Raw genomic sequence first — 24,933 nt, 5'->3', positions numbered from 1 at the left:
CATCACTGACAGAAATGCATTTTTATATAGGTGAAGTGGGGAGAGCAGAATGACCCTGGACATGGAGGAAAAAAGGGAAAACAAAAGAAAATTGAGTTTTTCAAGCTATTCCCTGGCCATCATTAATAATGTATTTCCCAAATATTGCACTCTATATAAACTGTCATCGGTTTCCCTTGTGGTTCTCAGGAAGAGGTTCTAGAAATCAATACTCATCCCAGTTGTAAAAATTGGTTTTCTACAGTATTTTTCTTTTCTTAGTGCTATCTTGCTCTTGGCACAGACACTCGAGCACCTAAACTAGCAAAGATCTCCAATTTTATGGGCTGAGACAATGGGGAAAGAGCATTCCTCAGTGAAATCTGCACTAGGGTGGCAACGCTGTCTTTTGGAGTGATAGCAGTCCCTCTCTGCTGACAAGCCTTCCCCCTCTACCTACACCCTCTACTGATACTGTGGGGGGGGGGGGGGGTGGAGCCACCCCAATCAGAAAAGTGAGAGCAGAATATTAAAGCTGACTGCTCTTGGCTGCCTACACCCGCCTGCAGCTATGTTACTAAAATAATAAAGAACGGAAGAACCATATGCTAATGATGAGCCAATTAACCAGGGCGAAAGCTCCTCTGATGGCAGGCAGTGGCAGGGCTGCTGAAACAAGTACAACACCTTAAATCTGAGGAGTACAGCAGGAAATCTTGTAACATTTGCTCACTGGCAAAGGCAAGAGAAGAGCGAATCTGCTGTGCTCAGGCTGAGCCCAGGAGCCAAGCAGAGTCCCAGAGACCCTTACCTCAGTGGTTGAGAGCACGGTGTCCTCATCCAGGCTCAGCACTGCGTCTGTCACAATGTTGTCGTAGGGTAGGAAGCGACTGCTCATAACCTGTGGGTATTCAAGGCAGGAAGGGGAGGAAATAAAAATCACTTGAAGGACTCATTTCCAAGGCAAATACTTAATTTTACTCCTCACTCTTATTTCCTCTTGTCTGAGGTAGGTGGCATATTTCTGTCTGATGGAAAAGACCCTTCAGCTCAAAAGTGAAGGAGTGTCATTTTTGTCACTCCAGCAGTCAGCCTATACCTTCTATCTGAGGAGTAATTTCTGAATAGACCTCCCTCTTTGCAGCAGGCTGCTTTCCTTTAGTGACAAACTGCACTGGTCTGTACTGATAATTACATGTGCCTACAGCTTCTTTGTGGAGGATATTTTCCCTGCTGGCAAGGACTGTCCCTCTGCTCTCCTACAGGGTGTGAGGATCAAAGGTAATGAACGCCAAGAAGGACTTTGCAGCCTTCATAAGCTTACACAGCTGGGAAACCAAACAGCTCAGGCTGTGTGTGAAGGATGTAATACTACCAGGATGGTGCAACATTCTCCATCAGAAAAGGAGAACATACTAAAGAACTCAAGCTTTTAAAGCTCAAATCAAGCTTTATCCGCATGAAGAATTATATAGGTATGGTAGCATTTTAAGAAGTCACATTCTTAAATGGCCTTCCAGTACCTGAAGGGAGCCTGAAAGAAAGATGGAGAGGGACGTTTTATAAGAGCATGTAGAGACAGCACAAGGGGGAATGGATTCAAACTGACAGGGAGGAGGTTTAGATTAGGTATTAGGAAAAAATTCTTTACTGTGGTTGTGGTGAGGCACTGTAACAGGTCGCCCAGAGAAACTGTGGATGCCCCATCCCTGGGAGTGTTCGAGGCCAGGCTGCACAGGGCTCTGAGCAACCTGGTCTGGTGGGAGGTTTCTTGGTCCATGGCAGAGGGGTTGGCACTGGATAGTCTTTAAGGCCCTTCCAACTCACACCATTCTATATATAAAAAACCTATATACAGAATAAACTTTTTAAAGATATAGCAGGACAGTCCTCAAAGTAATAAGAAATAGATGGGAAAGCTGGATCAAAAAGATAACAGCAAGAAATGAAAATCCATATGGTTTCTTTATCAGACTAAATAGCACCTTTTGAGAACTCATGAAGAATAACAAGGACACAACACAGTTTGTTTCCCTCATTTACTAGGACAAACAGCCTGGTTAGTTACTAGACTTCTTTACCAATTTACTATGCCAAGAGAAAACTTCAAAGGTCAAGCCCAGTAAGAGGAATCCACTGTATGGAAACAGGGACATGGAGAAGTTTTACACAAGCCTCCTAATTGACACGATCAGTTCTACATCCCCTGCAACCTGTTTGGGAACAGGTCTTTGGAATCTATGCCTTGATTCAGAGAAAGATCTGTCTCCATAATCAAGATGTTCACAATGTCTGTCTGGAGAGCACCTCTTCATCACTGTGATGGCCTTGGTCCAGGGAGGCAGGGCTCTGATGAAGAGGTGATCTGCCTGGGGCTGAGGGTTTTGCTCTGCTTACACTAAGATGAAGCAGAGCAAGCAGGCAGCAGGAGACCCATTTTTATTTGAAACACCACAACACATGTTCTCATCCCGAATCTTTTACAGATTGTGCAGAAATTTTAAGTAATACAGCAGTCAGGACTTACTATGTATTTTTTTAATAGCTAAAGTACCATTTTGTAAAATGGGTGTTATAATATTTGATTTCAAGGGAAGAGTGAAGGTTTGGTAAAGGCAGACCACCATGATCAGCTGCACGGAGTACTGGTGCCTGCCAGCAGGCCTTGGCCAAGTTTGGAGATGAAAAGCAGTTTCTTTGTGCAACTTTTGAACTGTGTTGCTCTGGCTCTGCAAACTTGGTCCAAAAAACCAGCTTTGCACATAAGAAGCCATTTGGCATATGCTGGGATATTAGAGGGAAGAGACTGTCCACTATAAACACACCTTTATGTACTCAGGAGACTCATTTGTAATCTAAACAGTGCCTGGGGCCAATTTCTACAAACATTATAGTACTGGTCAGAGATTTCTCCTCTATCTCACCTCTGCTAGTTTTACAAAAAGAAAATAAAAACACCCAGAACATTCAAAAGGCTCAGAAATCTCTACAACCTTTCTTGGCCCAGCAGCAATTCTGATACTGTTTATGTGGCTAGCTAAGGCCAGAGCCTTTAGCTGCCAACCTTGCAGGGTCTTGTTAACGTGATAAGGAGAAAAGACCAAAGACAAAATTACAAATTCAAAATAGGATTGTACAGGCAAAGCAACTAAAAGTTCCCTTTGCCAACACAGAGCTCTGGAGCCAGCTGACAGAGACTGCAGAGGGGTCCAGCTCAAATCTGTTTCAGATTCTAGAAGCAAGAAGACTTGCTCCTCTCAGGTCTGCATTTGGAAAGGATTCATCCACTTAAGTGAGTCTTTTCTCATCTGATGGCATCTATTTTCACTTTGTGAAAGTACAAACAAGACATGTGTGTTGCACAGCAAGAGATGACATGGTGATTTTGCTCCCACACAAGTGTTCCAAGCCCCTTTTTTTTTATTTGATGGCAGCAGTACCTCTCAAGTACCATAAAAGAAGATATTTTTCAAAGGCAATTTCTCATTTTTAACTCTGCTTTTGAGTCCATAGCTGACCCCCAAGTCTTGCATGTGACTTAGACTCAAGGAGTGCAGCTGCATCACTACTTTCATGCACCTGCAGAGAGATGGAATCTCCAACGATGGGGTCAGCACTCTCTGCTGCTGGGGTCACATTTCAAAACTGAGTCCCACCTGTGAATCTCAGATTCAAGGCATTAATTGTCATGCTGATGATTTCTGAGTGCACAGGGCCCATGCATGAAACACGAATCTGCAACTAAGCTGGTACAAAAGGCCATGGAATAGAAGGGAGCTGTCATTTTGCTGGGAACTACAAAGCTTTCACCAAAGCCGCTGGAAAAATCAATTCCTGTCCCATCAGAGAATGCAGGCAAGCTTTTACCACGCTCCTCTCCACCTACCTTGCTTTCTCCTTCAATGACTATGACAGGCACAGAAGTGGCAGGCCAGCGGTGTTTGGCTGGGAGGGGTTTATCACAATTCCATAAAACAATAATCTGAAAGAGAATATTGGACCATGATCAAAGACCAGTCCATATTCTAAGGTCTCAGATTTCCAGACAGACGTGTTAAATTCAAGTTAGGAATTTCAAAATCCAAAGCAATGAAACAAATCTGCATAAAAATAACACTTCCTACATTGATTTCACCCAAGCCAACTACTTACAGTATACATCCTCTCAGGTAAATATAGGTTGGACAGGAACTTGGGAAGTCTCTGTCTCAGCCACATGATACAGATGTGACTGATTTACTGTGGCTTTCATTAAAGGCAAAACTGCTTGTGACACTCCACTGCAAGAGGGTGCTCCTACTGAACTCCCCAGGGTTTTATTTAGAGAAGCCAAAATCCTGGCACTGATGAGATTAAAAGTCACAGCAGAAGGAAGGAAGATCACATAAAAGCTCTTGAGGCATAGGCATCCTTGTGCAGTTTGCAGCACACACAATGCTGGTCTTTAAAGTGCACTCATTACTTTACCCGTCTCATGTAACAACTGGTTTAATTACTATCTCTATTCCACTCCCATTATACTCAGAATTTTTATTTCCCATGCAGGTAGGTCATAGACCATAGAAATCTCAGAGGAAAGAGACATCAGAATTGAAACAGAGGGCTGAAACAGGGCTGACTCACGAGGCTCCACATTCCTGGCAGAGTGGTTTGTCTCTGCTGTGACTGACAGCCAAACAGTGCTGCTTACCTGTGCACAGTACTGGGACTTGGCTACAGCAACCAGGAGTTTCAGCACAGGCTGAGATTGGGAAACCAGGGGAGTTACTGCGTGGATAACGGCAGTGAATGTGGAAAGAGGCTTCAGACCTGAAGTGAAGAGAGACGTGTTCAGTAAAGACAAAATCGCCCCAGTTATTACAGATTAAAGGACTTCAGGGATGGAAAAAACAATCTGCACTTAATGCAAACCTTGCCAGGTTTTTTTAGGTCATCTCCCTTCCTCTCAGATACCAGATGCTTCAGAGGAGATCACACTTCCCTTTAACTCCCACTCTGTGCCTTTAACTTCCACTCTGAAATACTGGACTCCAAAACAATTATTTCCTTTTCTTACTCACTCTTTCCACAGATGTTCTGTTATTTCTCTTTTTCATCCAGTTTGTCCCACAATATTGACATCTAGTTTGTTCAGCCAAATGTCTTTCTCGACACAGGCTCTGTTTTGCTGCCTGGCTCTGGATGCTTGATGTTTTTTTTACAGATTATCTCCACAAATTCCAGAAGCTTATTCATTTTCCTCAGTTCCATTACAGCCTCTGTCAGATTTTTGCTTTCTGGGTTGATTCTTATCCACATGAATCTTCAATTACATCCTGAGCTGATAATTCTGCTTGCATCCTTGCCTTCCATTTTTAAATTTTTGTCTTGCTATGATTTCCTTTTTTTTGCCCGGAATAACACATCCTACTGGCGCCTACCCTTCCTTACTGCTCTCAACCTCATCTAAATTCATCAGTGTGGGGGTCATAGTCGTTTTTCATCAGAATTAGCACAGAAACCTTCTTCTCCCTTTTTTAACACAGTAACTGTCAATTTTTAGCAGGTGAGCAGTACAGATCCACACAAGTGGGATGGCAGAGGCTGAGCCAAAAGTAGCAGCAGTCTGGTAAGCAGGATGCCTTCAGCCTGGAGGCACATTCACCTGCAGAACTCATTGTTCAAGCTCTGCTTCAGGAAAAAGCCATGAACCTAAGCCCTATTCATTCCTTCTAGTGGGACTCATATGAAGACACATAGTATGCAGAGTAAATCCATACCAAGTGTGCACTCCAATAAAAAGTGTCATTGGTAAATTACCACTTTTCCAATTTGCCAAGCAGAAATAAACAAAGAAAGGAAAAAGCTATTCCTCTTATGTCCCCTCAGGCCATGAATAGGTCAGCAACTCAGGCATTAATTACCAGCAACTGAAAAGTATGAGGGAACATACTTTTTTTTTAACAATCTCTGCAAGCAAGAGGCACATGATGCATGTTGATGAGTCAGAGATGTTACAGTCTACAGTGGGCAGTGAAGATTGAGACAGGATAAATGAAAGGCATCATTAACTAGAAATGAATGGTAAGTCACTTGGCACATGCTACTCAAAGACAAAACTTCAAAATTCCACTAGAAATTCCAGATGTTACTACATTATAGCAAGGATTCACTCACCAAGATTAGCATAGTAGTAAGGAAAATCTCCCAGATATGAGGAATATTGTGGCAGTACAAATAACCCTCCAGGATGTTTGTTCCATATTAAGCTGTTACGTGATATGTGCTTAAATATTCTGTCCTGAATAATCTGGAAAACAAGAGAAATAATGATTTTTAAATAGACTGTCATAGTCACTGGTAGAAGCTTTGGGACTCCAGCTGACTGGAATCATCACCCATTCTGCAAAAAGCTGAGGCACACAAATTACTAAACACTCCTCCTTGATCTCTCTTAAAAGGACTCAGAACCTGCACACTCTGACACCACTTCAGCAGCTCAGGCTTTGTGCCATAAGTTTTAGAGCACCTGATTAGTCTCTCTGGACATGGGGACCATATAATTTATTGCTTTTTATAATTCAAGTCAAATATTTTGTCTATTTGAGTATCTTAGCAGTTGTAAGCCTGATTAGTTCATTGTCAGCTTTACTATCCAGAACTCACAGAAGACAATTATTTGAAGATGGCATTAAAAAGCCAGATAATATTAGGAGATAAGGAGAGTATTCAAAACCAAGAAGACTTTCAGCAAATCAGGCTGCACTAATTATTAATTTTTTTCTTAATTATATTAGCATTCAGATGCATCACTGATTCCACATCTCAGTTCTGTAACAGTTCCTTGTTGGATGAAACAGATGATCTTTTCCCAAGTACTGCCTGACTCTATAGGGGGCCAAAACCAGAGATTCTTAGATTTTTGAGGTCAGAACAGATTGCTATGTCATCTACTTTATCACCTAGAATACCACAAGCAAAAAAAGAAAAAATGATACCAGGCCATACAATTAGTGTGTATTTATGCAATTACAATTGCTTCACATGGGATCCCTGATTGCAGGATCAAGAGTGGTTCTTACACTGATGGGAAATCCTTTAAACTTCCTGCAAAGGCATAACAAGATTCAGTGGTGGGAATCTCGAAATTCAGGATAAATTCAGCCTCCAAAGAAGGTTCAACTTTCTAAGTGCAATACACTCTTGAGCCATATATTCTTACAGATTTGCTTTCCCTTGGAGCATCAGAAGTTAGCAGGTCTGGAGATGGAATGCTGCAAAGGGCCAGTGGGTGGTGAAGGATGAATTTTCCCCCAAGCAGGCTAAGCAGGAATGCCTTGCCTTCTGAAGCTCATCTTCTTTTGTTACCTTCCAATGAGGTTTCCATGTAACTGGCAGTTTATGCAGTGCACAGGGCTTGAGTGCCAAGAACATGTTGATTGTTCTAACCCACTGTCTCTGGCCTTAACACAGATGTATCTGGGTGAAACTTTATATCTCTGAAGCTGGACTGAAGTGTAGGAAAACCAAAAAAAAAAAGAAAAAAGACCCAGCACAAGAAGAACAAAAGCAGCTGCTGCAGTCTAAGCAAGCTAAAATTTCTGTAAGCTCCTAAGTTCAGGGACATTTGGTCAATACATGAATAAGTATTGCCATAAGCAGCCACTTTCCTGGAATTTTTGATTGCCATGACAAGAAAAGATTAAAACACCAGTTACATTGTGTTAGACAATCCACTGCTGGTGGCAATACATGTACTGCTAAACTGGGGCAGATGTTAAATGCATGCTTTTCTGAATTTTGCCTACAGCCAATTACCATAGCTAATATGCTGTAATTCACTCACATGAGTAAGTTAATTTAACTTTTTGTTTTGGAATAACAGACTTAGGACTGTAATGCCATCACTGACAAGAATGTATCTGAATATTTCTAGTTGAGAAGTTAGGGTATCAGTTGTCAGATCTCCCACATGGCAGTGGGGTCAGAAAAAATATAGACAATGACTGTTGTTTACCCAACTGCAAGTTATGCCACTAAACAAGAGAGAACCTGGAAAGTATTTATTTTTGAGTGTTTACCACAAAGCATAAATACTGCAGCTCCTCCCTCTTGCTGTCTCAGAACTGGGGCAGAACTGGACAAGTAGAAGTCTGTAGATTTGCCTGGCCAGGAGGTTTACCCAGGCAGAGGAGTTTTCTGGGGCGCTGGCAGCCAGCAAGGCTGCAGGGCAAACACGAAGCTCGTGTTCCGCGCCCGGAGCCGGCGCAGCTCCAGCAGGGCAGGGCAGGGCCCCGGTGCCACGGCAGCTCCGGCTGCCTGGGAGCCCCTCAGCCTCCCAAACCTCACCTGAGTGCTCCTGCATCCTCCTGGGGAGCTGCTGAGGTGGTGCACCACAGGAAAAAGTGCAGCACTAATTCATCACTCTCCTGGGCCTACATATGAAACCTAGCTGTCTGTCAGGACAGAGGGGGAAACCTGGCAGAAAGGGAACTAAAAAGTGTAAAAAAAATAACATGGAGGACACAAGGGATTAAAATGTAGAGTGTACAGTGTTGCACGTATTGCAGAGACAGCATTTACCTGGTCTCTCCAATGATGAGGCACGACAGGAAGTTTAATAAGAGAAGAAAGGAGTAGGATCTCTGGCAAGATCTCCTTCTTCTTTTTGGAATGCATTAATAGTCCAATATTTTTTTCTCCCTCATCCTCACACTTCAAAAAGTTCACATATTGCCCTAATCATTGCTGCTCTCCAACAGGCCCTAGCCAAGCACCCAGCACTTATTTTCTGTACTTTGTGGTGTCCCTCTCTCCTCCTCTTCCTGAGTGGAGGACTGGGGATGCTGTGCAGGGATGTTTTGGGTTTGCTTCAAGAGAAGATGAAGCTGAAGAAGTGCAGATATGCTGGAGCAAACATCTGATGGTGCCTGCAGCAGCCACTGCTGCACTGCCAGAGCTCCCACTCACCAGTCTGCAGCAGACACTGGTGAGCATCACTGCCAAACCCACACCTTGTCCAAGATACTGGGCAGCTCCTCTGTGCCTGCCACAGGGGGTGCTGGCCAAATGATTCAAACATCTTATTTTGGGCTGTCAGCTGGTTGGCTTAGGCCACTGTGCTGGGGTATAGCTCATTTTCTTCACAGTGGCTGCTATGGGGCTGTGGTTTGGATTTGTGCTAAACACAGGGTTGACACTGTAGAGATGCTTTTGTTATTGCTGAGCAGGGCTTGCACAGATCCAAGGCTTTTTTTGCTTTTCATAAAGCCACAGTGTTGAGGAAATTGGGGGTGCCTGGGAGGAGACACAGCCAGCATGGGTGACCCAAACTGGCCTAAGGGAAATTCCAGACCAAATGACATCATGCTCAGGATATAAAGTGAGGGGAAGAAGGAGGAAGAGGAAGACATTTGGAGGGATTGTGTTTGTTCCCTCAAGTCACCATTACACGTGATGGTGCCCTGCTCTCCTGGAGATGGCTGAACACCTGCCTGCCAGTGGGAAGCAGTGACTTAATTCCTTGTTTTGCTTCATTTTTTATGTAGCTTTTGCTTTCCCTATTAAACTGTATTTATCTCAACCCATGAGTTTTCTGGCTTTTACCCTTCCAGCCCCCTCCCTGACCCCACTGATGGGAGAGGGAGTGAGCAGCTGCCTGGGGCTTGGCTGCTGGCCGGGGTTGAATCACAACAGCCACCAAATGCTGCGAGATGATCAAGGAACTTAAAATGTGATTTAAGGTTTCCAGAGGTGTGCAGAATAAAGGGCTGTGATGTCCTTGCAGACATCTGATTTGGTGAAGACTTTTTCTGTGCTGATATCCTCAGACAGGGACATACACTGGCACTGCAGTTAGTGGGCAAGTGATTATTCTGATGATATCTAGAATCATCAGAGCACTCGGACACAACAGTATTACACCAGAAGATGGATCACATCCACATACAAAAAAAATCCTGCTAGGAATTTACTTCCAGGCATTAGATTTTACAAAGAGGATATACTGCTTGCTTGCAGGTTTCAGACAACAAAAGTCACTCTCAACTGTTTTAATCCTTTCCTAAGGAAAGTTAACATGGGACTTTACTTAGGCAAGTTGAAATGTGAAATGAGTGAAAAGAAAATAATCCCTCTTAGCTGTCTCAAAAGCTTGAGAGTCCTGAATTAAAGAACAATGACAACAACAGCAAAATCTCAAACCAAAATCAGTCTCCCAAACAGATGAAAAAACCCAGAACATCAACACCAGGCATACATTAACTGGTTTCATTAAACTAAATCTTCTGGGAAGACTTTTGTCTTGACTTTGATTTTTCTGCTCTGAGCAGAAACTCCAGCTTGCTGGTTACCCATCTGCTTCAGCTTTAGAGGTTTTGCTGTCCCTTGGGCTCCTGAAACCACATGGGCCAATGTGTCCCAAAGCAGCACCAAAGACACATGTGTGAGCACTGGAACTTGATGTGATGGACACCAAGGCTGTGGGAGCTGCAGGTTTTATGTGCCCTGGAGTCCAGAGCCAGCACAGGCAGGAGAGGGGCAGTGGGGACAGCTGTGTGCCCCTGTCCTTTTAGCAGCCCCTAACAATAACAGGGCACATGCAGGGAAGGCAGATGATGCCTGAGGCACCTGATGGACCCTGGGAGCATTTCTGTGAGGGTTAATTAAACTGTGAGCAATGGCACATGGCCTTCCACCTTTGTGAGTCTGATCCTGGTGTGGGCTATGGTCATTATCACTGCCTCATCAGTGCTCATGAGGAGTTTGAGGATGAAGAGCAGTTCCCAACAGGTAGCAGAGCTGAAGACATGCTCTTCTGAGGGCAATGGGAGCATTGTGAGGATAGACATGCCAGGGGCTCTGCAAATGTTCCCTGGCGGATTTTCTTCACTGGCATGGAAAAACCTAAGGGACTGCCTTGCAGCAGCTGGGGATTGATCAGCCATGGGCACTCATTTGCAGCTTTCAGGGACAAGCAGGTACAGCAGGAAATGTGGAGCCTTAACAACTGTGCATTTCAACTGTGCACAAAGACAGGTGCAATTGCAGAAGCATTAGCATAAGACGAATGCATTTGCACCTACAAAGTGAGCCCCTTTCAGTGGTACAAATGTGTCAAAAATTTATGTGAAAAATTGCAAAACAGTTAGAAAAGAAACCTGCTTTTGAAATTGCAGCCTGGGCTCTACTTCTGAAGAGCCTTTCATCTTTCCCCTGCCTTTCAATTCAGAAAGGATTCTCTCCACATTTGAGATCATCTGTCTCCTCTTTTAATAGCAGTCTAATTATGATTATCTATTAATAATTTATAAGAATGGTCAGGCCTTTCCCTTCTCCTGTGTGTGAAGATAACACAGCATTTACAACCCCCCCTTTTTCTTGAGCCAGATCAATACCCCCTTCACGTGGCCTCAAAATGTAAGGAATGGTCAAGGAAGAGCTCTACAGTAGCATTATTTCCAAAAAGAATTCCACATAGGTTTCTTAAGAAATACATTTACTACCAATGACAAGGATAGTGATTCATAAGCCATAAAGCCTTGCAAAGTCAAGATCACACATGACAACTTTTCCATGTGTTGGGTAGCTCCCATTTTTCACTGTGTCAGTTTTCTAATGTGGATTCCAATAATGAAGAAAGTATATCCTTAGGGGAGAAAACTCATCAAGATGCTGAGCTTTCTTCCCAGTGACCAATTGCATGTCATGAAAACCAAGGTCTGAAGCCAGCTGAAGATAGGAGCAGTTGGACAGGTATGGAAATCTCACTGTTTGGCAAGGTCTCAGACAATTTTTACTTACCTCTAGTGTAGTCAATACAATCTTCTCAACTGAAGAAAAATAAGCCTCCCACAAGAACTGTGTCTGCTGTCTAAGTGCTAGGATTTTATCCTGATGGATAGACCTGATTGTAGAAGGAATCTGAAATACAACATGTAATATAGTCAGAAGCTTTAGAAACAACACAATCTCATCAAATTAATATGCTGCTGACAAGCCCTCTCCTCCATTAGCAGGTTGTACAGCTTCAGCACTCCAGTCCAATGGAGATGTGTGTCAACACTTAAAGCCTTGATGTAAAACAAATGAGACACAATCCTTTATAACCTCTGATATTGAATATATTATTTTTTTTAATCTGCTTTTAGTTTTTGATTGTTTATGGTAATGAGTGGTGTGGCACAGTAAGGAGCCTCTCCATGCAGCCCTCATGATTTTCATCCCACAAAACTCTTCATGGACTAGTATTTTAGCAAACTAGCACCTGTAGGGGCTGAGAGTTCAACAATTATCCCCACATTCCAAGTATATTTATGGGATCTGGAACTGCATTTACCACAGCATAGTAACACTAAATGTCCTAAGGAAAACACACCAACACCGTAAGTAAGACTCCACTTTTTGGGAGCCCATGGATCAAATTGCATTTTAGTAATTACCTTAGGTGGAAAGAATAACATCTTCCACAACATCTGTTATTCACAAGGGAAAATAGTGCTCATTTTTCCCCTCCTTCCACAATCTACACATGAATTGTATAAGTTGCCTTACAAATAAACCCTAAATTGTCCTGCTACAGCACTTTTCCATTAAAAAATGTAACTGCTCACTAGATCAGAAGGGAAGGGCTTCATGTCTACATCTCTCACCATCCCCATGTCCTTCTCAAAACTAAGATGTGTGTATGCCATTTTTTAACTTAGGATCTTGACCAAGGCCTCCAGTACAACTTGGACAATGCAAAGTGACATTATCAAGGGGGTTTACTGAAATTTGCTTCAGTGATGAGAGCTAGTCACAGCACTAGAAAAGCATTTAGAATATGCTGCTGCTTTGTGATCATCTTTCTCTAGAAATGAACAGTTATGTTCACACACACACAATCACTCAATCATTTTTGTGATTTCTAACTGAAATCACAGAATTGTTTAAGCTGGAAAAGACCTCTAAGCTCATTGAGACCAATCACTAAATTATGTCAATTATGAGTCATTAGTTTTAAAAGTAAATACCTGGGCTGTGTATTTGGTCCTTGTGCATTCCAGCTTATTCTGAAGTTTGCCTGCATCCCACCACATTCAACCCTTTCCTGATCAAAACACACTCTGCTTATTCCTAAAATATTCTGAGAAGAGCTAGTGATCATTATTTGCTTTCACGTGTTCCCAAATCAAATGATTTCCCATGAAACCTCTTTTCTGAAGAAAATTTGCAGCTTTAAAAATTTACATGTAAAAAATTTTTACAAGAACCACCAAATTCTTTACTTGCAGAGTTTGCAATCAGGTCTGGACAGTTTGACCATGGCTCCACTGGGTGCATTGTCAGATGGGCCAGTATTTGCTCTCTCAGCCCTTCAACTCTTTGACCATCATCTTAGAGACACTGCTAATATAATACAGAGTTTGGGCTTATGAGAGAGTTAGCACTGCAGCAAGGTGGAGCAGAAGAAAATGGTCAGATTGTCCAAGATGCTGCTGTATTTCCCTCCCCTATAGACCCTTTAATTAAAACATAGTTCTTTAGGTAAAATACTCCCTGCACAAGTAGTATGAAAGACAGAAGCAGAAAACATGTATTGACACGTGTATAGGAGATCACATCACTATTCATGATGTGCTACAATAAGCAGAAGGATAATAAACATTACCTGTACTGGCTGCACAGATGTGTATTAATCACACCCAGAAACATTATTAGTAGCAAAGACAAGGTTAAAGTCACTTCTTAGTGGCAATACAGCATTTTCTCAATAAATATTTAATTGCAGTATGTGCAACCTTGTATAGTGTGTATGCACACATGTGTAATTCACCCATGAAATCAATCCTCAATCCCCACTACACCTTATGAAAGGGAATGCTGCTCTGACTATGAAGGTTACTGCACAAAGTTATGATTTTACACACCATACCATGCTCCTGAGTGCCAGCACACGCAGTGTCAAGGTTAAAAAGAGCCTTGATGGAGGCTCTGTTACAACAGCTGGAAAGAAAAATCAGAGCTCCCATTTTAAATGCATTTGCCTATTAATCTATTTGCCCAGAAAGACAGGTGGGGAAATGATGTATTAATACTAATCCAGCATGATTACATTGGAATTATTAGAACTTTAATAAAAGGTCATTTCAGCAATGAGTAGGGGGGAGGGGAAAACCACCCTGCACAAATAAATGCAGAAAAGCTCCCAGCACTGTGATGAGGAGAATATGCAAATAAAAACATCCGAGTTGCTCTCAAACAGGAAATGAAAAACTGTAACATAACAAAAACATTTCCCAGAGCAGACATTCAGGCCCTCTGCCAGCTCTTTAAAAACACTGTTAATAACAGTGCAGTAGCTGTTCAATATGGAAGCAGCTGTGTGAAGCGAAACGAATGGCACGTTACCGGAAAACATGAAGATCAGCAAATTATTATTATTTAAAGTGAGACATCATTTTGCTCAGAAAAAATGTGCTGTCCACAGAAGCAAAAATCAAATGGCCCTTTTATATTTATTTGCAGCTTGTATGACATTAAGTAGAATAGGCACTCCATGCAAGTCTTGCTAGGCCAGCGCTTCACAAATATTTACTTCCTTAGACAAGTAAACAGCCATGTGATGACACAGCAAAGATACTTTGTTTTGGGGTGCCACCACACCTGTACCTTTGAGGGCTTCTCCCTGTGGAGGACACTAAATTCAAGGATCAAAAAAAAAAATTGCTCTTAGTGGCTACTCTGTGCTTATTCCAAATCTTGTGGATCTCAGCCTTATGCTGGACAATGGCACTTGAGAAAAAACAATTTTCCAAGAACTTCTCCCAACGTGAACGTTTCTGCAGAATTTACAGAATACATTTGGACTGTAATACCCACTAACATAGCTGAAAAAAACAAAACAACCATAGTACATTTAAAACCAAAGCAGATGCTGGAAGTAGCAGGGAATTTGTAACTTCTCAGCCCATTTTTGTTCTATGACCTCAAGATTAACTATAAGTGACAGGAACACTGCTTCAAAAAGCAATGCTACATGGTCCACTTATCAGAAAAGGGACAGATTCTGCTTCCCATCAAATTGTTAGATGATAACTCCTGCCTGAAAAAATACCTGCTTTCCTGAGGATACCCCTGCGGATAAACTATTTTTTAAGGACTGGGGCAGAATCCACCCTCAAATGTTTTCCCCTTTCATCCCAGTACCTGGACAGATCTACCTCAGATTGGCATCCAAGTGTTTCACACCAGAAGAGATTTCATGCTCTTTGCAAAAATAAAAGTCTCCTGCACTTAAGAATTTGGCCTGGTGGCTGCAATGACCTTCAGATCAAATAATGAATGATGTCATATTAAATGAGCTCACAGCCAGCCTGACACAGACAATCCCTTCATGAAAAAAGAATCTTTTAAAACCCTGACCTTTTGGATTCATCTTCCCTGTCCATTGAGATGGTCGCAGCAACAATCAAGTGAAGGCCATGGTCTGTTCCTTACCTGTAATAACAATCTCTCATCGCCGATGATGGCAGCTTGGTTCCAATCGATCACTTCCGAGAACGGCAGCTCCCATCCATTGCTGAGCATGACCGGGACGCAGGCGGCCTGTGGGCACAGAGCCGCCGTCAGCAGCAGTCCCAGCTCTCCACCAACACCCTGACCCCCTCTCTGCACAAGCTCAGGTGAGCCAACATGGCAAAGAACACCAGAAGACACAGCAGTGCAGCCCAGTGTTTACAGTTTTCCATTTTGGGCTCATTCATATGCACTGAAAGGTGGGGTTTGCATGGACAGTGGCATTTGCAATCTGGTGCTTACGCTGCCAGACAAGGACAGAACTGTTCAGTGCAGCAGACGGAACACTGGAGAATTTGATACAGAATGATGGCCTTCCTTGCTCCTTTGTGAACCACTTAGCAAGGAGCAACTTCCCCTGCTTTTATAGTGTAGTAAACCCCATAGATTTAGGAAAAGCACCATGGAGAATATGAACAATAGGAATGCTGAAACAGCAAATGAAAATTCCTGTTTCCCTGTCCTCTGCCCTTAACCTATCTCTGTAACCCTATAAGGCAATGTCATGTTAACCCCTTACCCATTGGTCAAGCTTGGATCCTTTCCAACCCTATAAAAGAAGCATACTGTACCCCATTAGGGGAGAAAGAAGAAGAGCAGAGACCCTTCACGGAGCTCCCCAAATAAAGCCATCTCCGTGGAACAGCCTGCGCCTTCTCCTTCTCCTCTCTCTCCGTCTGCTGCAGCCTCAAGCCCAGGGCACCACTACCTAGCAAGCAGAGCTGAAATCCTGAGAGCTTGCAATCACTATAGAGCTGATAATCACCATGCTTGCTAGATGGTAGCCCTGCGGCATTGGCATGAGCGAGCGAGCTTCGGGCACCCGGTCCCTACCCAGGGACTGAGCTCCTGAGCCCTAGTGCTCTGCTTTATGATAACCCCATTGAGGCTTTATTATTATAGTATGTTAGTGACAACCCTACAGAAAATACAGATCGTATTTAACTCCTCACCACCTTTCCCATGAAGGAGTAAATTCTCTATCCTGTTTGGTATCAACTTTCCAAATAGAGGCAACTGCACAAATACAACTTGCCTGTCATCACCTGTCTACAAAAAAAAGAATTGTTGTATGTCCCAAAACAAACAAACAAAAAAATGCATACACATTTAGTATCCATTTCTTACCAGTATGACCTGTGTAAACTAATTAAACTTTTGCAAGTTTTACAAGTTCTTCTGCATTGGCAGTTTGTGAATACTTAGCAAATAGGTCAGTATTTCCATAAACAAATGATCACCACTATGTTCTGATCAGCTTAATCACAACATAAGATCCAAACCAAACACCTTCTGATGAGATGAAATAACCTAGTACCAGAGGATTTTTATCAAACTTGTGCTCTGGTTCAGTTTCCTTTGGATCAAACCAAGCTTAAGTGTTCTGAGTTTGGTCCAGACTAGGGTTCAGGCCTCCCAAAAGATGGTATAAAGGGGAATCTTTCAGACTGCTGTACCTTCCTTGGTAAGATGCATCATACAGAGCATCTTAAACTGGTCAAGTCTACATTACAGCAGTGATTATTATGTGTAAACAACTGTGATCTTCTGTAAGGAATTAATCAATGCATGAAAAAAGCCAACTAAAAAACACTTAGTAATGTGTTTTCATGTTTAAAACATTGCACTAATGTGGATTAAGACTTTCAACATCACGTGGATCCAGACAGAAACTGAGAATACATCATTATTGGTGAATACTGCTGCTACCCTGATAGCAAAATCCTCAGTTGCCTACATTTTATCACTGACCAGGAGCCCACAAGTGCTGTACAGTGAGGTACAACCCTTGCTTTCCCCTCCTGAGATGATGTATTTAACAGAAGCTGCATGACTTTGAGCCCAGACAAGAGAAGAGCTGAGGAGTGCTCTCCAGGAGGATCTGAAGTGACTTGTCATCTCATACAAGCCAGTCCCATTTCTTCCTCTGAAGAGACTGGAGAGAAAACAGCACTTTTCAGGCTATTAATCTTCTCTTTAGTAGGAGAAAGAGGCAAGTGACAGTCCAGAACTTGGATCTCAAATTGATTGCAGATGTGGGGTTCAGTGATTACACCTATGTGTCCAAGGCATGTAGGGTATCCAAAAAACCTATCAAAGGTGGGCAGACATGACACAGGATCTACTGGAATCCTTCTGGAGAAGCAGCAGAAAGCCAGAAGGGTTTCTGGGTACCCCGGGCTTCTAAAATGACATAATATACCTACACTTAAGTACCTGAATCCTGCTCAGCACTGCAGTGAACAACACTCTCTAACAGTGGCTGGGACATTGTATGGTTGATAATGAAAAGGGATGGGATGTCATTCACTGACAGCTTTACTGTCAATGCTGTGACACTTTCAAACGGCAAAACAACTCCTGGAGGCAGGACCCTGCAAGATGTGTTCATTTGCCATTTCACTGAAACCAAGCACCTCCTTCTCTCCACTCCAGCCCCCATGGAAATCCAGATGCCAGACCCACAGGGGAGTTACAGCACCTCACACAATGCTCTCTATGCCTGACTGAAGATCCAGGATTAGGCTGATGTTTGCCAACAAAAAAAACCCCACCAGACAGGCAGAAGGTGGGGTAGGCAGGTGTCAGGCTTTACCACTGTGCTGCCTGGCCACAGGGACTCCAGAGCCCTTTTGTATTGCCTTCTGTGGCTGGCCCACAGCAAAAATGGGCCCACTAACCAATTTTTCAAAAGGTGAAGGATATTCAGGTGCTGTCCCAGACAGCACACAAACTTCCTGAGATCAGCTTATATCCACTTTCATGTGAAGCTTCCATCTGGAGCTTTAACACCTCCAAGCCATGTTCTGTATGTTCACCAAGCACCATCTCAAAACTGGCAATGCATAAGCAGGTCTGTTTTGGCTAAGTGAAAACAAAAAGCTATTTTTACTGCCCCACGGCTTACATGTAAAGGCCAGTGTCTCCCAGGGGAAGTCTCACAGCTTGACAAAATACTGTTCTTAACCAATCTCTCAGCCTCACCACATCCAGGGAAACCCTTTTCCTGGAGATCGAGCAATCCAACCTTCAGATGAGTTCAGTGCCTCAGCCCCTCCTGGGAAGAAGCTGCCAATTGCTCCAGAAGTATGAATAGAGGCTTTTGCAAAGTGGATTACTGTCCACTAGGGAAATGAAACACGTTTCCCTCCTCCCCACCTCCCTGCTATTGCACACTGAATCACAGCCAGCGTAGTCACTGCTTTAAACTGCAGCTCTTACCTGCAAGGCTTCCAAAAACCTGAAAGAGCCAAGCCTGCGGCCACGGGGAACCAGACAGAAAGTGGCATTGTGCAGCATTTCACGGTAATCATACCTAACAAGAACAGGGCAGAAAAGAGAAAATTCAATTAGAGGTGAGTCCGAGAGTAACTGGGCGTGAAAATGCAAACAGCTGTTGAGACACATCTGGATAAAATTATCCCCAACCCAGACCGTTCAGCACCAGGTTAACTGACTCCCTCCATGCATGTGTATCAGGCTCCTCTCTGGCTCCTGTTTGCTCATCCGCAGGAGCAACCACCATGGGAGAATGCTGGGGAGAGTGGCAATGAGACTGATAAGGAAGGAAGTAATTTTGCCTTTGCAATAATGAGCCAGTTCTGTATAAACAGTGCATGACTTCCAAGAACAAACTCACATTAAATATTTTGATACCCAAAGCATTGTTGCAGTACTTCTGTGACCCTGATTTCTATTCAGATTTAGTCAAAACCATGCATAACTGTGTTCACAAGAGGTTTGTACAAAGCAAAAAAATATTCAAGCTATGCCAAAGAAATATTTCCCTATCAAGCAGGCACTAAAAAAGGGATGGGGGGATACAATGACTCACTTGGTGGTTATTGTTAAGTGTGGAGAGAGGAATATATGACCAGATTTTGGCAATTAATCACATAGCTGCAATGATCCATGCTTCTCTGAACGAAAGTGCTGATAGACACTTCTGGGGTTTTTTTCCCAATTACATCAACCACCACAAAACCATTCACCAAAACCACACATCAAATCCCAACAGCTTTCTGCCTGTTATTAGCAAATTGTACTTCTGACAAGCCCATGGCACTGTGAATGGCATTGACCTCGTCTGAGCCAAAAGGATCCAGATTGAACACCCTCCATTCTCCAGAGTGTCCTGGACTCTGCACATAGGTGCTATTTTGACAGCAACTTGTAGCAATAAATTTTTTTGACACCAATAGTCTAATTTTACCATGTCCTGCAGGCAGAGCAATTTTTTTTGTATGTGTGTCTCTGTGCACACATATACATATATACATGATTGTATTTTACATACAAAGAAGTTAGGATCTATGTTTGTATTCTCACACAGGCCAGACAGATGGGAGTAAGCCAATTTTCAATTATAAGCTCTGTCTTTAGGAAGGGACATCTTGCAAAGGCCCATTTGCTTAAACAAGCGTGTACAGCTAATTTGCACAAGAAAAGGTCACTGTGAATGGATTAAGATTATCTCCACCGAGAGTAAAATAAAACCCCTCATTGCATTAATTAAAACTACAAAACAGACTTCAAAGTCCCTTTTTTCTTTTTAATCCTATCTCAACTTTGGTTAAAATACATATATACATATTTCAGCTGAGTGGCAGCTATTTATTTTTCTCTGTGTGGGATAGAGATTGGCAGCCATGTCCCAGCTCACCAGTCAGCACTGACACAGCATAGAGGGGAAAATATTAGAACTGGAATACAAAAACCTCAAATTTTTTAAAAAGTTGCCATTTTTAAGCACTCCTTTTTTACGTATTGAGAGGTCTGAGGCTCATTGCTTTTACTGTGTATTGTAGGACAACAAAAGTTAATAAATACCAAAAATACCCTGTAGGGCTAGAATACACCAGGCAGAAGTTCCCCATCATTAGCTTGATAAAAAAAGTAAAATCCTGTTAATACCCTGGAATGCAACATTATCCACAAAACATTGATGGCAAAACCAGAACACAAAGGAAAGCAGACAGCAAGGCCACTCCAAGTGAGTCTTCCATATCCCAGTGACATCCTATACTGGGCACCTTTTCTTTCATATCTAACTTGCTGGTATTAGGATAGATTTAGAAAGGGAAAAAAAACATAAGAGGATTTTGTTAACCATTTTCACCTCAAAAAACCTCAATTTTCCACCAGTTAGCATCTTGCTCCCATTTTTGAGCCTTTTAAAACTTAACATGTGATTTATTGCAGAGGTCTGTAATAGCACAGTTCCTGGTCATCAAGCAATTTTTCTACATCATATGTACACAGAAAGCCCCATCCTAACTTTGTATGGGCACAAAATAACTACTTGCTTCAGGGAGGACTCACAAATAGAGAAGGAACAGATCCAGAGTAGTGTAATATCCATCAAGAGCTGCTGAAGTGAACGAATCACAGCAGAGATTCTATTGAACAAATTTCCCTGTAATTTCAACCAAAATGCTTTAAGGTGACTCAATGGGATCTTTGAGCTCAGTGATAAGGGACCACTTTAAACCCACTTTAAACCCCTCAGAGACCACTCTGGGATCAAGCATCTATTTGAAACCTGCAAACATGAGGTGCTATTTCTACTCCTAAGAGTTCATGGGTTGCATGCCAAACAATGGGAGCACTCTGCCTTAGCTGGAAGACAGCAGAGACCATTTCTTTTTTTTTTTTTTTTTTTTTGGACTGCCAGGCAGCATTTGAAAGAGACCTTGGCCACAAAAACATCACTTGGTAAATGAAATTCCAGCCCAAAGGCCATGGTGAGGACAGAAGGCTCAGGGCAATTTTCACTTTCAGATTCCTTCCCATTCAGAACCATGCACACAGCAGCAGGTTTGATTTTTGCCAGCATTCTGACAGGAACCGCAAAATGTTTACGTACATTTTTCACCACATAGCAGAAAGCATACAGCATTACACCTGAAAGCATCTCTGTGCTTTCCTTAACTCAAACTTAAAATACTTTCAGTGAAGTGAGTGAAATAATCTCTGTGATTAAAGGTAAGTATCTGAGTTAAGTGCTTGCTGGACTTGAAATTTCTCCTTCACTTGTCCAGGAGAGAAATCAGAGCTGGCTCAAACTTCCAGGAACACCTTCTCAGCTAGAGTACTGATGTTGTACATTAAGTACCAATCTGGCATTCAATGCAAACATCAGTACCACATCAACAACAGGCTTTATTTCCCCACTATCTCCACTGACTAATCTCAGCAAAACCTCAGGGAGGCAATCAAGTATGAGAATCTCCACTTGCAACTGGAAGAGGTGTCTTAAACTATATAGAAAATAGTCAAGTGTTTAGTAGATGTTCTTCCAGGTTTTCCTCTTATTCTTCTCCCCAGCAACGGGGGTTAGATCTGGTTCCAGAACTACTTATTACCATTAGCTGGTAACATCTGAAGATGGCAGGGACATTTGTTACGGTCTTCCAGCCTACACTGCTGTGGTTTCTGCAAAGTTGGAGCTGCCAGCCTGTGTGGACAGTTCTCCTTTACCTGCCTACAGGGGTACCCCCTCTTTCTTTACCCAGCTGTGGAGGTTTTTCAGAAAATCAGAGCAAAGACCAGCACTGCAGAGCACTGAGCAGGGGCTGGCTGGGCACTTCTTCCTTACTTGTGCTGCTTCGGTGTTGCACTACTTCTGGCACTTTCCTTTCCTTCTGGCAGTTTATCTTCCCTAGCATTTACTGTAGAAAAGCTTTTAGAGGAGTCCTCTGCTTTGCTCAGAAGGTATTTATTTCCAGAAAGCTCCAGGTTTCCACATTAGAAGACTGGCGGGGAGTTGGGGCACATGCTTATTGCTCATACATTCCTGATCTCTTCATTCTGCACGCTTGCACAGAGGTAACATTTTACTGCCAATTTTAGGGTCGGCTTGGCCTGGGTCTCAGCTGCAGCATTCAAATGTTAAAATCCAAAATGCATATGCCTTAAAAATGACAGTTGGGTCTTCAAAACTAAAATAGCTAAAGATTTAATCCAAAGCTGGCATCCCTCTGTAAGTATTAGAGGCATGTTTTATTAACTTTCAGGCTTCTTTTCATAATGATTAAGTGTACATTGTTCACAGCTAGTACTTTTTTAGGCAGCATAAAAGAATAGCTCTATTTGCAATAAATTCTAATTTATTCACAACTTAATTGAATTATTCCCTCCCTGCCACCACCCATAGTTGAGGAAATATGTCTGGCCCCATCGATCACCCAGGTGTAAACACTGCAGTGCCGTGTGGGCAATTATCCAAAGGAGAAACACTGCCTGGCCAAAGGCTCCTGCCATTTTAACTCCTTGATCCAACACACAGCTTCTGTCTTTCCCCATCCCCCTTTTTTCAATTTTTTCTTCTGATGTGCCGACCATGTCAATCAGCACATGGATTAGAAGGCTGTTTGGCATTCCTGGTTCTCCATTATCCCAAAGAGCTCTGGCAGGCTGCAGAAGCTCTGCATTGACTAATCAGCCATGCCATACATTCCTTCCTACAGCTTAAGCATTTCCCCATGTCACTACACTGTAGAGCTTATAAACTAGCCTGGAAAATATTTTAACCATCAATTTTAGTATAAACTATTTTTTGAAAGCCACTTCTTTATCACCACTGATTGAAGAGAGGTCTAAAATCTAAAAAGACTGTTTAGACCAGTAGATATGTATAGATGCAGTGATTATCATAACACTTTATCTAGCTGTATGTCACCTGTCATGTAGACAACATGTTTTCTGACAGGATACAATCACCATTCCCGTTTCATAGATGAAACCCGAGACACAAATGACTGGTGGCTTCTCCAGCAGCTAGAGGGACCTTGAGAATGCTAACCACAGCACCCTGACTTTACTTCTTCCTCTCTGGTGATGCAGCATTCACTGAAATCCAGCTGCATGTTATGGCTATTAAAATTCAGATGGAAATAGAGGAGCAGAACCTAAGCCAAATACAACAGGTTTAACTCAAATCAAATGCAATGGGTTTAACCCAGCAGTACATATTTTAACAGTGCCACACATAATCCATCTTTTGGAAGATGCTGGAGCTCATCTTTGGCAGGGACTATCAGCACATTCCACTGTAGAAGTCAGACGCGACTAGAGCTGCTTTTTTACTTCCTGAGCCAAAAAATTGTGATGGCACTTAACCAACTATGTCCAAGGCTCCCTCTCTGAATCTGCAAACCCATGAATGCACACTGCATCCTCCAGAAGTTTCTGTATCATATAAAGTACTACAACAAAGACAGACACTAAAACCTGTAACACAAGGGTAAATGGAGAAGTGTTTCTCAGTTTTCCAGTATATTAATTTTCAGCTATTAACCAATTGGCCATTTTTCCATATGTGAATGCTTAATACAGATGGCTCTGAACTACTGGCTGGAGAGCCTGAGAAGAAACCCCACTCAGTCACACGGAGCGTCTCGTTGCTTGGTTTCCACTAAGGTATGTTGGCTTTTAAATAAACTGCAAGTAAAACTTGGCATTGAAAGCACCAAGTGAGTAAGTGCCTTTGTAGAAGGGCTGACAGCTCAGCTGTGTGTGAGATAGAGAGCTGCCCAGGCCTGAGCTGGGAAGGCTCACACATCCCGCCTGGAAGGGAGCCGCCACTGCGAGTACTTGCTTCTGGATTTACGGCTGCACAATGCTTTGGGGTGATCTGAATGCTCTGGCCACTGGCAGTGCATCTCCTGCTCTGCAAGTGCTGGCTCTGGAATTAGAAAGTTTGGAGGTGCAAAAACATAATTGGAAAACTTTTTTTCCCTGTTTAAAAGGCTAATTGATTTCACAGGTGTTTAATTATCATTTGCTGTGAGAGAATACCTTGTAGTGCCATAAAAAATGGATTTAATTTTCGAGTGCTTGCAAAACTATTGCCAAAGCCAAGTTAGAGCGAAAGCTAGATAATTATTCTATAAATCAAACACACTGCTTCCTTTCTTTGAAATTTTCTAATACTTGGCTATAATGATATCTGACGACCTTGAAACTAACATAAAAAGGATTTTCTTGCCAAGTGCTGAAAGGCAGCCATTGGACTATATCTTTCAGTCCAGCTCATCACTGCAGCCACTGCCACCTCACTGCCCAGGCTGCTGGACTCCAAGGGATGCTACTAACTACAGCAGCAGGCGTGAACAGCAACTTTGGAACAGTGCTAATGGCTGAGTATGGGTATGAGCATGAGCCCAATCTGAAAACTCTGAATAATTCTACTAGGCCTTGCAATGAAAATGAAACTCTGTAAGCATGCAGCAACTAACTGTGAAGCACAACTGTTTTCTCCATTTCATGTCATCATCTTCCTTTAGTTCAGAAGGTTGGATTAGCAAAGAAAAACGGGGAAATAGACTTTTCACTTTAATGCACTGCTAAAGAAACTTTATTTTACAGTTAAGATAGACAGCAGCCCTTAAAACTGAAAATATCTTTAAAGTCTTG

The 24,933-nt window shown here is 42.6% G+C and overlaps 1 protein-coding gene across 1 annotated transcript in view; it reads right to left on the bottom strand.

Annotated features, from left to right (window-relative positions):
* The window catches only part of EXT1 (exostosin glycosyltransferase 1), a 177,227-nt gene that overhangs the window by 6,810 nt on the left and 145,484 nt on the right, over positions 1–24,933 (bottom strand). The window contains exons 2-8 of the mRNA XM_066565833.1: positions 18,739–18,832; positions 15,439–15,546; positions 11,761–11,880; positions 6,136–6,268; positions 4,670–4,788; positions 3,866–3,961; positions 791–880 (exon numbers count right to left, since the gene is read on the bottom strand). Of these exons, the coding sequence (XP_066421930.1) occupies positions 791–880; positions 3,866–3,961; positions 4,670–4,788; positions 6,136–6,268; positions 11,761–11,880; positions 15,439–15,546; positions 18,739–18,832 (760 nt within the window). The remainder of the gene's footprint in view (positions 1–790; positions 881–3,865; positions 3,962–4,669; positions 4,789–6,135; positions 6,269–11,760; positions 11,881–15,438; positions 15,547–18,738; positions 18,833–24,933) is intronic.

Source organism: Molothrus aeneus, chromosome 1, assembly GCF_037042795.1.
Source record: "Molothrus aeneus isolate 106 chromosome 1, BPBGC_Maene_1.0, whole genome shotgun sequence".
NCBI classification, from domain to species: Eukaryota; Metazoa; Chordata; class Aves; order Passeriformes; family Icteridae; genus Molothrus; species Molothrus aeneus.
This window is presented reverse-complemented; position numbering and strand designations above follow the sequence as displayed.